The sequence below is a fragment of the Rhea americana genome, unplaced genomic scaffold, assembly GCF_003343005.1.
Source record: "Rhea americana isolate MKP2758 unplaced genomic scaffold, rheAme1 scaffold_124, whole genome shotgun sequence".
NCBI classification, from domain to species: Eukaryota; Metazoa; Chordata; class Aves; order Rheiformes; family Rheidae; genus Rhea; species Rhea americana.
This window is the reverse complement of record NW_028185306.1, coordinates 419,744-435,047: the sequence shown is the minus strand read 5'-3', so window position 1 is coordinate 435,047 and position 15,304 is coordinate 419,744. Positions and strand designations below refer to the sequence as shown.

The following is a 15,304-nucleotide window of genomic DNA, read 5'->3' as shown; positions in this document are numbered from 1 at the left end:
GTCAAAGTGCAAATACCAACCTTTTAAAAAATGTATACTTTTGAGAAATTAGAAATGTAGTGAGAAATATTACACCATTAAATTGAGATATGAGAGGTGCTAGCACATAATGAGAAGGATGTGGTAGGCATTGCTGTGTAGTAAAGACACTTCAACAAAGAATATTTGTCTTGACAAAACTGTCATAATATTGGACAGAATAATTGAAAAWAAAAGAGAAACGTTTCATTTCAGAATACTGCCATCCCAAAATAACCTGTGCTGTCCACAAACTATGCAAAGATAGTACATTGTAGCAGAAGTAAATTCAAGTTCTATTATAATTACTGAGAAGTTTTGAATTCTGAATAAATTCTAGTATTTTTGAAATGAATCATKGCGTTTTAGAACTATTTATTCCTTCTTGTTAAAATGCTGCACAAAAGCACAGTAATATTTGTCATATTTAATTTGTCATCAAACAGACCACGATGTCACAAGCAAAGAGTAAATTAACATATTTTGGATGCAAACTACCAAATTAAGGTTAATAGATTAATTCAGTGAGGAGCAGCTAATTTAATTGAAACCAGCAGGAAGAGTATTCTCTGCATGTATAGTGCCCTAATTAAGGATACTGGACTGTTGACAAAGAACAGTTTAAACTATGATTGTTGCTCACTTAGAATAATAAAGAAAAACATGAGGTGGGGAAGGGCAGAAGACCTTTGAAGTGTAAACAGTTAGAAAGACCATTCTAATACCAGTATGACAGACATATTAGAATGACATATTAGAATACAATATTCTAGAATCTGTGATGCATGTAAAAATATGCCAGTGATTATGTACTTGTCCAGAAGAAAGGAACAAGAGCAGTATGAACACAAGAGTACTACTTTTATTTTAGTTCTGTTTTTAAAAGAGTTACAGAAGGATGTATTTATTACCACTACGTAGAAGCTAAGGAAAATGATTTGACTCTTCAAAACATAATCTGACTGAGAGACTGAGAAATCTATATTACTGTTTCATTTAAATAGTAGCTTACTTTTCAACACTAATCTTTCTAAGCGATTAGTTCAGAGCACTTGGTTGGTTTTTGTTCTCAGGATTGTATACTGGTGAATCAGTCCATTCCTGACATGTGTAAACTATCTGTAGTAATCTGAGCTGGCAAAAAATAAAAAGTGTATGAGTCCTCTTCTAAAACAAACACTTGTAAGGTTGAGTCCTCTGTTTCCTGAGCATCAGAACCAAGTGGAGTGGATCAGACAGTAATATTTTTGTGGTTATTCCACACATGGATTTGCTCAGTATCTGCTTAGAAGAAGAAATAGATATATCCCTGGATCAGGTTAACATTGGGGATTGCATCATTGATAAAACTGATAAATACTAAGTGGTTTGTATTACAGAATAAAAAATAATCTTTAGTTTAATAAGTATTTTTCAGTTATCTGAAGTGGTAGAGACTTGCAAGAAATACGCTTTTCTTAAAAATGTACTTTCATATAATGTAACTGAAAAAATTCAGAGAGAAATTCTGGCAGTTAATTATTTCATCAATTCCTTACATAAGAAAAATATTTTCTATGGTAGAATATCAGCACCATAGTAAAAAGTGGGTAACCTACTGTAACATTTTAAAGACAAAACCTAATATAAGCCTCAAGAAATGTGACAATCAAGTGATGAATGCACTTCCAAAAGTATTCAGTTATTTCATTATAGCAGTTATGAACTAGATTCATGAAAGCTGAAGACCAGTACTGGCTCCAGTAAAAATCACTTTATCTACGAAAACCATATATGCAGTTTCTAAACAGAGTGAAAAAAATCTAGAATGAATTTAAAACAAATGCAATGTATTTACCCATTTTTTTTAGAAAAGGTTACTCTTAAACCAAGTACGACCTGACAAACAACTTACCAGGTTCCCCACGGAAAGCACGCTGCTAAACTGTTCCGTCATTGGGTAATGTTCCATGGCCATAAACAGGGTGTTCAGAACGATGCAAATAGTGATAGCCAGGTCGACAAAGGGATCCATCACAACTAGATTGACAAYGTGTTTCACTTTCAGCCATGGACTCCAGCAGTCCCAGATCAAAAAAGTGTTGGCGAATCTGTACCAGCATGGTGGACATTTCTGTCTGGATTCTTCAAGTTCTGTAAAAAATAGAAAAAAACCCCAATAATCAATATTCTAATTATTACCTCTGGAAGTGTTTGTTTAAAATACATGCAAATAATAAATCAAATATACAGTGCACATTAAAGTGTGATTTGCCTCACTAAGTTTAGCTAGCTAAACATTAAGCACCTTGTCTGTCTAAGCTCCTCTGTGACCGATGGAGAGTGACAGGTGTCTCTAAAGAGTGATTCTTCTCACTCTCAAAAAGCTATCTTAAGAGAGGAAAAAAGTCTTTCTTTCTATGGACAATAGGAAGAGTCTAGACGATTAGTTTAGGTTAGCTGTAACAGATACCTTAATTTTGGATAGTGAAAGTTAGCATGACTCCACCATCAGTATGTGTATTTGAATATGTATAAGCTTCATAAAATGGATGATCCTATCTACTTGATGCGRTGTTTGAGAACAGTCCAGGAAGACGACAGGTATTTCTTTAAGTGAAGAGTATGCAGACTGCAAAATACATACGAAATTGACCCACTTCCAAGGAATTTCCTATGTAGTGGCATCAACCCAAATCTGAAATAGTTTTACAGTTTTCAGACATCCCTAAGGCACGGGGAGGTCTCCATCATCATAACACTCATAGGTGTTTTTGCTAAAATAGCAAATGTGGTTTTACAGTTCTTGCTACTAAAGATTATTATGATAAAGATTATTGGGGTAATGCTCAACCCTGCACCTTGAGGACCAGTGGGTTGATTTTTGTCTCTTAATATTGTCCCACACAGATGGAATTACAGGAAGTTACAGGTCAATTGCCACAGCTCTCAAAGGCATCAGGACATACAAGCCTTCTCATTATATCAAGGCACAGTCCTCCTGGCAGAAAAGGGTATCAGTAAACAGTGAAAGTTTTCTTAAATCTTAAATCTTTAAAAATCATGATGATGACAGTTCTTTTGAAAGAATGTATTGATTGGCTGGAATAATCACATTTCTGAAAATGTAGTTCACTCATTACATTCAGTGGATTTTTTAAGCATATAAATATAAAAGGTGTGTTTATGAAGTGTGAGTGTACTCAGTTCGCACTGAATCAGCAAAACAATTCTGACAATGTATGTTTTTCATTTTCAGTAAGTATAGTATTTTTAATGCTTGCTATGCTTGTTCAGTAATGTCTAAGAAGGTCAGCATTGGAGGATTACCCTTGGCTGTTCCTTTCAAAATTTTTTCGTTCCAATTCCCTGTTGTCTCTTCCCTAGACTTTAAGTGTAAGGGAAAGGACAGTTTTAGGACGTCACTACCAGCACCCTAACAGCTCTGCTGTACCTTATTTTGTATTTCGTATTGATCTGTTTTAGGAAGAAAATACCTGTCTTCTGTGTTTTGGGCCCTGGCCTTCCTCAGCTATGGTTATTTTGATTCTCTTACTCTGTTAGTCCACTCATGAGAGTAGTATTTTGAAAAGTGTCACTGAAAGTGTTTAAGCATTGAAAGGGTCATTGAAAGTTTTTAAGCCTTTAGCATATGCAAAAGGTTTTTAGAAAAGTTCAAAAGCCCTTTGTAGTTCTTCAGCCATTTTACGTGTCCAGTTTTACATTTACAAAGGAAATTGTGTAAATAATTGCCCTTTATGTGTAGTTACCAGAAATTTAATGAAGTGATGAAATGCATCACTTACCTTCCATTGTATTTGTAAGTATACTGGCTATACTCATTGCTCTTTGTCTTGCAGCAGAATCTTCTAGCATTTCCATGGAAATTTGATAAGAACTCAGTCTTCTTTTTCTTATTTCTGTTTCTGTAGTGGTGCCCTGTAAATGAAATACTGAGGAACTGAACCATCATTTTAAACAACTGATTAATAACGTTTACTATGTAAGTGTGTTGTGACAGTCAAATTCGGGTTGGTATAGCATATTTGACTTTGCTTACACACTGCAAGTTTCTGTTCCCATAGGAGTTTGTTTGATCTTTTTTGAGGATCTCAGTGGAAATTTTATACAGTGCTACAGGCAGACAGCTGTGAAACACGTTACCAGAGCAATGTGGGGCCAAAGATGGTATTAAGTGTTTAAGAGTGAACAAAATTTTGCGAGGTATCTTTTTACAAATGATTATTATTATTCTTTCAAGAAAAAATTATCAAAGTTGAAACMTGTTACCTTAATTTCCAGCAGCTAGCCATGTTATATAATTACAGTGCTAGTACGGAAAGAACTGTTATTTAAGAAAGTAACTCTAATACAAGAAATATGAATATAACTCTAGGAATTAATTGTACTGTATACAGCATTCCTCACCTGATGAATGTGTTTGGAAATTTTTTAACTTTTTATAAAACTATAACACGAATGAGAAAAAAGACACATCCTGTTTAATGTCATCTACCTAGTTCTCACCTAACACAATTCTCATGCAGAATTTGTGATATATTCTTGCAATGAACACGTAAATCATTTTACATTTTCCTCCCTGTTTTGTACWGCTTCTAGTTACCTCTTCAAAGCAAAAATACCCAGCTCTGTTTTAAATGTGCCTTTACATGCTACTATTCCGTAGCATGTAGGTATCCTTAGAGTTGCTTTGCTTTTGCTCTGGAGTATGTCCTGGAGTATGATCTGAACCCAGGAGGGGGATTAGATTATTCCTAAATTTTGGTTCCTGCTCCATCACTGATTCTGTCATTCGTGAAAAACACTCGTTCTTTTTTAATTATTCTTTCTTCACCCAGAAAAGAATAATGATACTTGCAGAACTCTTAAGGGATTTCAAGATTAACTTAGGGTGAAGATGAAAAGCCCCTTACAAACAGCCACTAGTACTATTTCTTTAGAGAGAGTCTTGACTTAAATGCCTGAATTTTTTTTAGATGAACATATTTTTGAAATACAACTATATATACTTGAACTCTTAAGGTAATCTGAATGTCTGATCTGAAGATCTGTATCAGGATCGAGAAACACAAAAATAAAAAGAAATACGTGATAGTGAATTCTCAATACTTTTTTATAATGAAAATATCTTTTCAGGTTAAATACAGTGCTATTATAGCCAGCAAAGTACCATATTGAATCAATATTAAATATTATCAGGTATGTAAAAGCTTGCTTTTGTAATGCTTTGAAAGAACATCTTAGCTTACAGAAGTCTGCAACTTTCACTGAAATGTAATATGTTTGCAAAGCAACATAGAAACTGTGCAAGCTTTTCTCATGAAAATCATGGCAAAAAATGTCTTCAATTTAATTCAGTAAGGGCTATTTCCATTAACTATCATGGGAGCAGTAACTGGGTTCTACTTCGTTTTGCAGTTGTTTTTCTGTGTATGTTTCTTCTAAGTTTCTTCCTTATCTATTTATCAAATGTCTGTCTTTGTTGAGGTAAATCTATGTATCTTGCTGAAGGCAATATAGGTAGGAGAATATAAAACTTCAGTGAGGCTCAGCCATAGGAAGTTGAGGACTTCTTTTTCCTTGTGTTCTGTTGTTAAAAATTATTGCAAGTTATTGAAATTATTTCTTACAGCTGTAAGAAATCATAAGGTATACAGATGTGAGCACTATGAAAAGTTTATGAAACAAATTTCAATAATTACTAGTTTGCTTATAATTACCTCTGGTAGAAGCTGTCCAGTAGGTGAAGTTAGAGTTGAAGGTCCTCCAACTAAAGAAACCACTCCATTGCAATCTACGGTGCTGTGCATCTTCCCATTTGCTGGGAGGGCTGGTACCATTCTGGATGACATACTAGCTTGACTGATGTTACTGTTGCGCCGTTCTCCATGCCGATTTGGAACAAAGAGAGAATCTCTTCTGCTCTCATTATCTTCCAGAGTGCTGTGCTCATCATCAGCAAAGTCATTTTCTGATCCTATATCCTTTGCACGTCCTCTGAAACTGAAAATGCTTGTTTTGCTGTTGCGCCTTGGGGAAAACAGGGAACCACGAATGCTTAGCAAAGACTGCAAGAGATTAAAAACAAAGCAAAACAGAACAAAACAGCGTTAGTGTTGAAGTTGTAAGATAATGGAAAGTCTTGGGTTTTTTGTAAGAATAGTTACTATGCTTAAGTGGAAGGATAGTTACTTTTTTTCTAAACAGCATCAGTCTGCTTATTAGAGCTAGCCTGTACTAAAGACTAAAGGGGAAAAAATCTCATGTTATGTAGTAAGACTAAGGAAAAGGAATGAAGGAGACTTAAGTCCAGTTGGGCAGTTTAGAGCAAAGAACACAGGCTGAATTGGTATGGACCCATAGAGTATGCTTGAAAGAAGAGTTCTCAGCATCGCTATCATGGTTTTGCAGATATTCTTCTCTTATTCCTTCGTTCTCTAGAGGACAGACCTAAAATTCTTTCTGGTTTTCTTCCTTTCTTCATCTCTTGGAGATCCAGGGATACCAGCTCATAAGGCTCACTGCTCACTCTTTCTCATTCTGTTTGCTAGAGATGGAAGTGTTGTTAGGGTTGGTATTAAGTTCAGTCTAACTGAATTCATACAAAGAACTGATCTGTCCTCTTCACAACAGGCTTAATGGTGCGGGAACRACATAAGTAGTACTCTAAAGCTAGAAGACAGAGACAACAGCTTGGGGAAGCTCTGGAGGTGCAGTGTGAACATGACTAGCAGTACTCTTGAGCACAGCACTTGGAACAAGAGCAAGCTGCACACACACCAGAAGGTGCTGCTTGGCCATCAGGCAGCTCAAAGCAAGCATTCACCAGAGATAGTTACCTAAAGATATCCTCTTACAAATGAGAAAAATAAATCAGTGGTTGTTAGTAATTCATCTGTTAATTACAGTAGAAGATGCTTAATGGAATCTTCTTCTCCCCTGCTACATATTTTATTAACAGCATTCATGAATAAATAAAATGCATACTAATTATGGAAAAAAAGAAACATTGCATTAAGCTTTCTCCCAACCCTGCCTTTTTACAAATCTTTGTTTCTTGGTACCTTAAGAACCTGGTGTGAGATGCTTGTTCACTAGTTTTGCAGGTGGAAAGCACTTATGTGAAATAACAGTGTTTTTATGKCAAAACAAAGTGAAAGTGAAAGCTTCATTAAAATATGTAAAAGTCTATGTAAATACTTTGAGAATCAAGCCATCTGAATATATATCAATATATATATATCCATACCATCTATACATACATGTCTGTACTCTGATATATGCAAACAAAAATGTGTGCTGAATGGATAGTATTGCCTATTTTAAAGGCTAGCAAGTGTTTCCCATTATGAGATGTAGTCCTCTGTTCTTACAGCTATACCAAAATTTAATAATTTGGGCTGAAATTTTCTATGCAGGCTRTGAGCCTCAGGATGAGTAACTTGAAGATATCAGCCAAATGGTTCTGATAATATATTTACATAAACTAGGCTGGGAAAAAGTGATGTTTTGCTTATGCTCAAAAATAACTTTTTCTTGAAGAACCTCTAGTATCCGTTGATATCTGACAAAACGGTAACCTAATTAATGTGTGTTTTGCTATTTCTTTGTAAATACGCTTGACCAATGTACAGTCCTTCAAAAAAATCACATGCTTACTGGGTTTCAGCRGACTATCCGTTTTCTAGTGAATGTTTCCATTGTACAAGTCTTTATATCTTCGCTGCTATGTTTTGTGTGTTGTCCAGTTCTTCCAGTATGTATTACCATGCTCTGAGCACAGCGAAATGGATCAGGCCCCTTAGGGATTTAGGAGGAGTAATGTCTACTTTTAAAGTCCCTGCTGGGTTTAGACAAAAGATATATGCCAGAATGGCTGCAATTCTAACACATGGAAATACATATGCCTTCATGCTCCTGGCAAGTAAGAACAGAAAGGAAAGCTTGGCTTTTCAGCAGGCTGCATCATTCATTTTCACTTGGAATATTGTATAGCAGAGAATACTGCTCCCAGGCAGATTGTCTCCCCTTACCACGCTATCCTACTCTTACATGCCCTCCTACCCTGTTTGACTACCAAACTAAACCAGTCTTTCCCTTACTGATTCTACTGGGCAGCTTCCTTCTACTCTTTGTGTTCTGCTGGCAGCTCAGTTGTGTTTCAGGCAAACACAGATAACCTTTTCCCGAAATATTTTTGTATAGATGTATAAGATATATACAATATTTGTTTTCACTTGATTTTAATGAGTTTTACGTATTCATCCTTCAAGATGAATTTGTATTTAATACTAATGTTATCAAAAGTCATTTGAAATGTCTTACTTTCTAAAGCTTGTTAAATTTCTTAACCTCATAGTTCTTAGTGAAAATTGTCAGGATAAAAGCTTTCTGAAAGTTTCAGAATATGAGCAAAAATATGCAACAATGTTTGACTGTGTTAATGAATCTAAAGCAAGTTTACATTATCCATTTAGGCTTTGTTTCAAATTTCCTTGCCTTAGTATATCTGTTTTTATACTAAATATTCTTTCTGCTGATCCTTTAGTTCTACATCAATTTGTATATGAATAAACATGTTTAATTTAAACATACTATCTTCTTTAATCAGTCTCTTCACCACATGTAATAGCATCTGAAAAATAAGACTAACAATGGAGAAGCATATTTAGTACTTAAGCACAGGACTAGTGATCAGAAATTCCTGTGTGCTCAGAGTTTGTCAATGACCCTCTTCTTTAGTGTGGACAAGCCACTCACTGTCCTAATCTATGCAGTAAGGATGCTTATATCAAGGATAACTGCACAGTCTAAAATGAGATCCTTAGCTGCAACACCTTTTTATCAGGCTGACTCAGCCATTGCAAATAGTGAAAGAATTTTTGAGAAGCTTTGGCCCCTAATGATACCTTTTATTAAATCAAAAATATTCTTTTATTGCTTTACTCAAAGGAATGCAGATAGATTTAATCATTGTTTGTTAACTCTTTATTTCTTATCCAGAGAATAAGMTGGCTATTCTTCATTATAATAAGCATTACTTCACTTCCTCAGAATTGCAAATGTGTCTTTTTCAGATCAGGCATCATCCCTTACATTTACTTGACTGACTAATTACTAATACTTTGTCTTAAACTAACTTGTCCTTCCTTCAATGTATATATTTCAGTGCGAAGTATTTCTTCTGATGCAACTCATATTTTATATCAGACTGTAAACAGACTTGATACAAACTTTATATAGAATATACATAGGTAGCTCATTATTGTCTATTGGCTGAGACCAGACATGATCATTTTGAAGTGATACATTTCGAGTGATTTTGCTATGAATACTTTAATGATCTGTAGAATGTGAGTTACACAAAGGTGTCTTTAAGCAACAGAAGAGATCCTTTGATTTAGGGGAAGAGAGCTTTGAAGTTAGACTTGCTTTGAGGACGTGGTTGGACTACATGATTCCAGAGGTCCTTCACAACATTATTTTTTCTGTCATTGTGATGATACAGTCTCAGTCTTGTATAATGAATTTCTAATGAAAAAGAAAAGTGTGTCTAAATTCTTATAAATACAGAACTAAATGTTTCCTTTATATTTTGTCTCTATTGTGGTGAATGAGAGCTACATTTCTCTTTATCTACCATTTAAATAAGTGAATTAAGGAAAGCAACATAAACTAATGGTAGCATGGAATTTCCTATTCAGGGCATTCTGATAACATGGTCTGCTAAAAAAGTCATATTTATATAGTTTTGAAATAGATCCAGAACAGAAAACCTGTGATTGACTGATGCAAATATACTTACATGAATCTATTCTACTAATGAAATGCTTCTCATTTTTTCTCCAGTCTACCAGATACATCTTCAGAAATACATTTTCAGAGATTTCAGACTTAAGTTTATAATTATCCCATATATGTTTTTTCTATTCCTTTACTAATCAAGTGGGTCCAGATAGATCTGGTAACTTGTCAGAGGCATATGGCTAGTATTTGAAACAATGAGTGTAGTAATTACAAATAAGTTCAAGCAGAAATGCTTTTACCACTTTTTCTTCTTCCCTCACCTTTTACATAGCTTCCTGTATGTAAAGCTGCTGTAATGTCACTCATAACCAGATTAAAGTAGAGGTACATGATTTAAGAAGAGAGAGTACTGTACCTGGTTAGGAGATGTGAACCTTTTTTCATATGTCAGACGACTGCCTTCTGTGGAGAAGCGAAAACTTTTCCTTCTGATACTATCTTCTGATTCAGACTTGGGAAATTTATCATTATCTCCTTTGTCCTCTGCTTCAGACAGTTCTTTCTGTCTTCTTTTCTTCCTTCTGTTTCTCCTTTCTTTGGCACTCTTCGAGCTCAGTTTTGATGCTTCTGAAGAACTTTCTAAGAGTTCTCCTAGTCCCCCTACACCACTGAAATCTCTTGATGCAACTGATGCTGCTGCTACTGCTGCTGTTGCCTGTCATGTTACAAAACACGGTATTCTTAGTATGCCAAATATGAACAATTTTATAGGCTTCTACTGATTGTTTTTATTATCACTGTGGTAGTACTGCCCCTTAGGAACATTTCTGTGGGTAAATACACACAAACAAACTCAGGATAAGCTTCTGAGATACGTTGTTCCCTATTGTTTAGTAGCATAAGCTATTTGAAACATCAACTTTAGAAGTACAATATCAATGCCATTCCTTAAGCCTTACTGCACAAAACACTGATCCAATATTAAGGTAGACAGGAAATCATAAGCGTGGGGCTTTTTCATATGGTTCAAACTTGATTCTCCGTTTTCTGTTGAGAAAGCCCAGTGTTATACTCCAACAGAATTCTGTTGATACCTTCTGACTTTTCATAGAAAGAAGTAATCCCTAACGTCCACTCTGTGAGTTAATGTATTGTAATCCAACTAGCAGCCTGCAGGTAGTTTAATTCAGCCTTTCTCCACTCTCTTCACAGTGAGGACACTTTCCTCACTTTCCTTCTACCTTCACTGGCAACAGGCACTACCTCTAGGCATGTCTTTGAGCCCTTCCTTCTTCCCAAATTCCCACTGTAACAGCAGTCTGGATCTTTGCTATGGATACAGGAAGGTAAATTTATTGCCTCCTGCTGCTGCTAGAGGGTATAAAAAGTTCAGGTTTATTCTGCAATAGAGAGGTATGAGAAGACTTACTGGAACAGGGAACAGTTCCAAAGCTGAGGACCAGTACCTTCGGCTGCAGTAGTTAGGCTGCCTGATTTAGTTCATTAGGAAAACAGGTTCATTTAGTCATCAAAAAAAAAAGGGCGGGGGGGGGGGGGAATTTGAGAGCATATCCAGTACTCTCCCTAGAAACAACTGTCTGGGAACTGTCTATGAAATACTGCAGTAGAAACTATGTTTGGGAAACTGGTAGACTTCTGTGAGCTCACAAAAAAGAGTGATATGAGAAAAGGCAAGAGACTGGAGTTATATAAAAAGGTTGCAAAGTAATTTTCCAGCAAAATACGTAATACTTGATGCCAAGTATTCCAGGAATTATGATGCTATAGAGACATACTTATAGCAGGAAAGGATAGTTTGGTAACTCACAGTATGAATTAGTAGCTTTATATGCCACCACATGCAACCCATGCTATACAGATTGACCTGCTATAGACCTGCATTTTCTAATAAATGAACTATTAAATATTAAAGTGATTATGAAATGTTTATCAGTAAAGCTGTAATAGTCAAAATTCTGTCATACAGGAATCAGAATATCAGCTTTAAAATGCTATCRAATTTCTAAGACAATCCAAGGGACCAGATGCTGAATCACCATCCATCTACTTCCTGAGGCTAACAGCAGAAGTCAAACAAGTAGAGCACCCCAAAGAATCCTGTGACTTAGGTTTATGGAAGATAGGTTCACTATCAAGAGAGTGAAAAGATGAGTGCCTCATTCTTTTCTGTCTCAGAAAACAATTCCACAGTTTGGTGATCCACTTTGTAATTCACTCATTCTACTAATGCTCTCTCTCACACACATGCGAGATCCTGATTTGAACATTGATTTTCTCATAATCAGTTGAATTATCATTCATTAAAAAACACAATGACTTGTCATGCCCTTTATACAGCCTTCCTCACAGTTTCTGTTTATTTCTGTTCTTTTGTTCCTCATTCTGAATCAGTTTCTTCTCTGTCCATATATACAATCACACAAGCACAGTTTCTGCTGTTTAGAGTAGCCTCCCAATGTCTTTTGKTTTAATTAGCAGTGGTTTAGTGACTTTCAGGGATGAAAATATCAGATTGTTTAAAATATGTATTCTTGGTTGATATTTAACTTTTTTATTATTTGCATTTAGCAGGATTCTGCTTTTCCTCAGTGATTTGGGAGTGATAAGGTTTAATAACTAAAATAGATATATGCTAGTTAGATTTCACAGATCACGCAGAAAGCTTTCTTCTCAAGAATCAGATGGAGAGTTTCCTTTTCTATTGCCACTTTCTTTATGGAAACATTCTTATTTGGTGAAAATAGCTGTAAAAACTGCCAAAAATATAATTTTGTAAAAGATTCTAATTTCCTAATKTTTTATAAATATCCTGTTAAAAATGACTATACACCACATGAAAATCAATAGAAAATGAGTCCAGAAATTAGAAGGAAGTCTGATCACAGAGCTGAATTACAACACGCAACATCTTGTCTTACCATACTAGCTTCAGATAAGAAAAGCTCATATAGAAGTATCTACTGACAATTCTTCTGCTCATATAACTGTAAAAGAATTTTCTTCTCTTTTCAAAGAAAACAAGGACTGTTTTAAAAGAATTCTGAAGTAGTATCTTTGTTATAAATATCATTATTCTATTTTAAGGATATATAAAGGTCTGATTGACCTCAGTGTGCTACTTAAATATCTTATTGGACAGGACCCTAAAAGAGCATTGTACAATATTGCACTCTGTTTTCTGAATATTGGAGAGGAACTATTAAACACAGCAAGCCTGGAAATTCTCACTCAGAGCATAAACCAGAAGTAACAGCACTAGACTGTAACCAAAAACCAGTATGAACTATGAGTGCTTATAGTCAGGTTTCTAGGACACCATTATCACAAATATTTTATTTTTACAGCCTTTGGGTGAACTAGTAACATGTTTTTTTGTACCATTAACTTCTTTTCCTTGTCATTGAGTTAAAGGTACTTATGTACTGATTTTCATCCATTTCATCTATTAATAGTTCCACTTCTAAAATTTGCATGGTAGAGGAGACAGATTTTTTTTGTACTTCATTGCGTGATTTATACATGTGCTGTTTCCTAAAACTTTATTATCCTTGCTATAAGAGTAAGGCTGTTCAGAAAGTACAATTTCCATCATTACCTGTGCTTCTTCTTGTTGCTTTTTCAGTTGTTCCAGCATTTGTTGAAATTCTGCCTCTTTCTGCTCTGCTTCTTCCATTGTTGCTTGATTCTGTTCTTCATAGGCCATGGCAACCACAGCCAGGATCAAATTGATCAGATAGAAAGAGCCCAGAAAAATCACCAGAACAAAAAATATCATGTATGTTTTTCCAGCAGCACGCAGTGTCTAGGAAGTAAAAAACATATGTGTATAAGTATATTAATCAACCACTTATCTTTGTTAGTGTAACAACATAATGCTTTGGTGTTTGCTTAATATTTCTGCTCATGTACAAATAAGCCTATTTACATAATTTTGTATGTCACCTACAGTTTACGTTTTACTTCACAAAACTTTCTTACCAGCTGGTAAAGGTTCTCCCAGAAGTCCTGAGTCATTAGCCGAAAGAGTGACAGGAAAGCCCAGCTGAAGGTGTCAAAACTTGTGTAGCCATAGTTGGGGTTTCTACCAGCTTTCACACATATATATCCTTCTGGGCACTGCCTGTGTGAGAACCAAACAGGATGTATTTATTAACAACATTTATTTTCCACTATAACAATCCTTGTTATGTTTTGGGACAATATGCATTATTTTTGCACAGGAAATCCATGAACTAAAATGAAATTCATTCAGAAAAGTCCTAAGAAACAAACTAATGTGAGAGTAAATGAAAGATAGCTTGTTCAGTGGTTGGAACAACCTGAATGTTTAAATTCTCCTCAGTTGCATTTTGTAAATAGAATCTCTAATCCAAATTAATAATTTCCTGGCTTGTCCAAGCTGAAATCAAGTTAAGGCTGTAGACAGCTAAAACCTTATTAGCTAAATGCAATTTTATATAAATATATATGTGTGTGTACATACATACATATAAATATATATGTGTGTGTACATACATATACACATGTATATACGTATATAAATATATACATACGTAGGTATGTACATATAAATGTGTGTGTATATGTGTGCATGTATGTACATACATATAATGTACATATGTATATACATATCTATATACACATACAAATATATACATATATACACATACATATATATACACATACACACATAAATGTATATGTGTATTTTTGTATATACATACATACATGAATACATATTTATGTAGATGCATGCATGCATACACAGACATATATACATATATAAAACCTAAAATAAGGTTCTTCACCATAGCCAGTTAGGCATCACGAGTTCAAGTAACAGCTCTGGGATAGCATTTTGGCACACGTGAAGGGCTGAAGTTGCCAGTAATGAAAAAGAATTAGCCTTGAAATGAGGTATTTATCATTGAACTATGAGGTCCCTATTGTGCCTTCTTAATATTTTATATATTCTCATTCTCGGTTCTCATCTTTGCTTTCATGCTTTCTTCAATCAGTACATCTCCTAAATAGACTTTACAGCAGTTCATATTTTTATCATTAACATTTCCAAGCAAGAAGGAAGAAGTGCTGTTAATGAATATTTTGTTTAGCCAGTGATTAAAATATCTCGGCTTTGGTAAGAAATCATTATTTAGCAGCAAAACCCTATGCATTCTGTGACATTGCTAAATAGGGAATTGCCACTGCTGTGGACGGTTTTCTTGTTATTCCTTTTTTCTRTAGAATGTAACAGAGGATTTTTGAAAGAGTCTTACCCTGCATCAGAGCTATTACCACAAAGTAGGGCATCTCGTTGTCCTTCCAGAATGTAAAAATGAGCTGTTCAGAAAGCATTAGAAATATATGTGAATAAATCAAACTAGTCTTAATATAAAGTACTACAAAATAAAATGAAAATAAAGCATAATAAATTCAAAATTGTTAGCTCCTGATCACTTTATAATTATAATAATTCCTGTAATAATATAGGAATTCTTCTGCTATTGTACTCATT

The 15,304-nt window shown here is 34.8% G+C and overlaps 1 protein-coding gene across 7 annotated transcripts in view; it reads right to left on the bottom strand.

Moving 5' to 3' along the window:
* The window catches only part of LOC146600260 (sodium channel protein type 2 subunit alpha-like), a 58,354-nt gene that overhangs the window by 35,448 nt on the left and 7,602 nt on the right, over window positions 1–15,304 (bottom strand). For 3 of the 7 annotated variants that reach the window (XM_085325854.1, XM_085325858.1, XM_085325856.1), the window contains exons 7-13: window positions 15,066–15,129; window positions 13,765–13,906; window positions 13,382–13,588; window positions 10,181–10,480; window positions 5,721–6,086; window positions 3,804–3,936; window positions 1,913–2,151 (exon numbers count right to left, since the gene is read on the bottom strand). In XM_085325854.1, the coding sequence (XP_085181980.1) occupies window positions 1,913–2,151; window positions 3,804–3,936; window positions 5,721–6,086; window positions 10,181–10,480; window positions 13,382–13,588; window positions 13,765–13,906; window positions 15,066–15,129 (1,451 nt within the window). Of the gene's footprint in view, window positions 1–1,912; window positions 2,152–3,803; window positions 3,951–5,720; window positions 6,087–10,180; window positions 10,481–13,381; window positions 13,589–13,764; window positions 13,907–15,065; window positions 15,130–15,304 lie in introns of all 7 variants that reach the window. The other 4 variants (XM_085325855.1, XM_085325857.1, XM_085325860.1 and 1 more) reach the window with 3 other exon arrangements.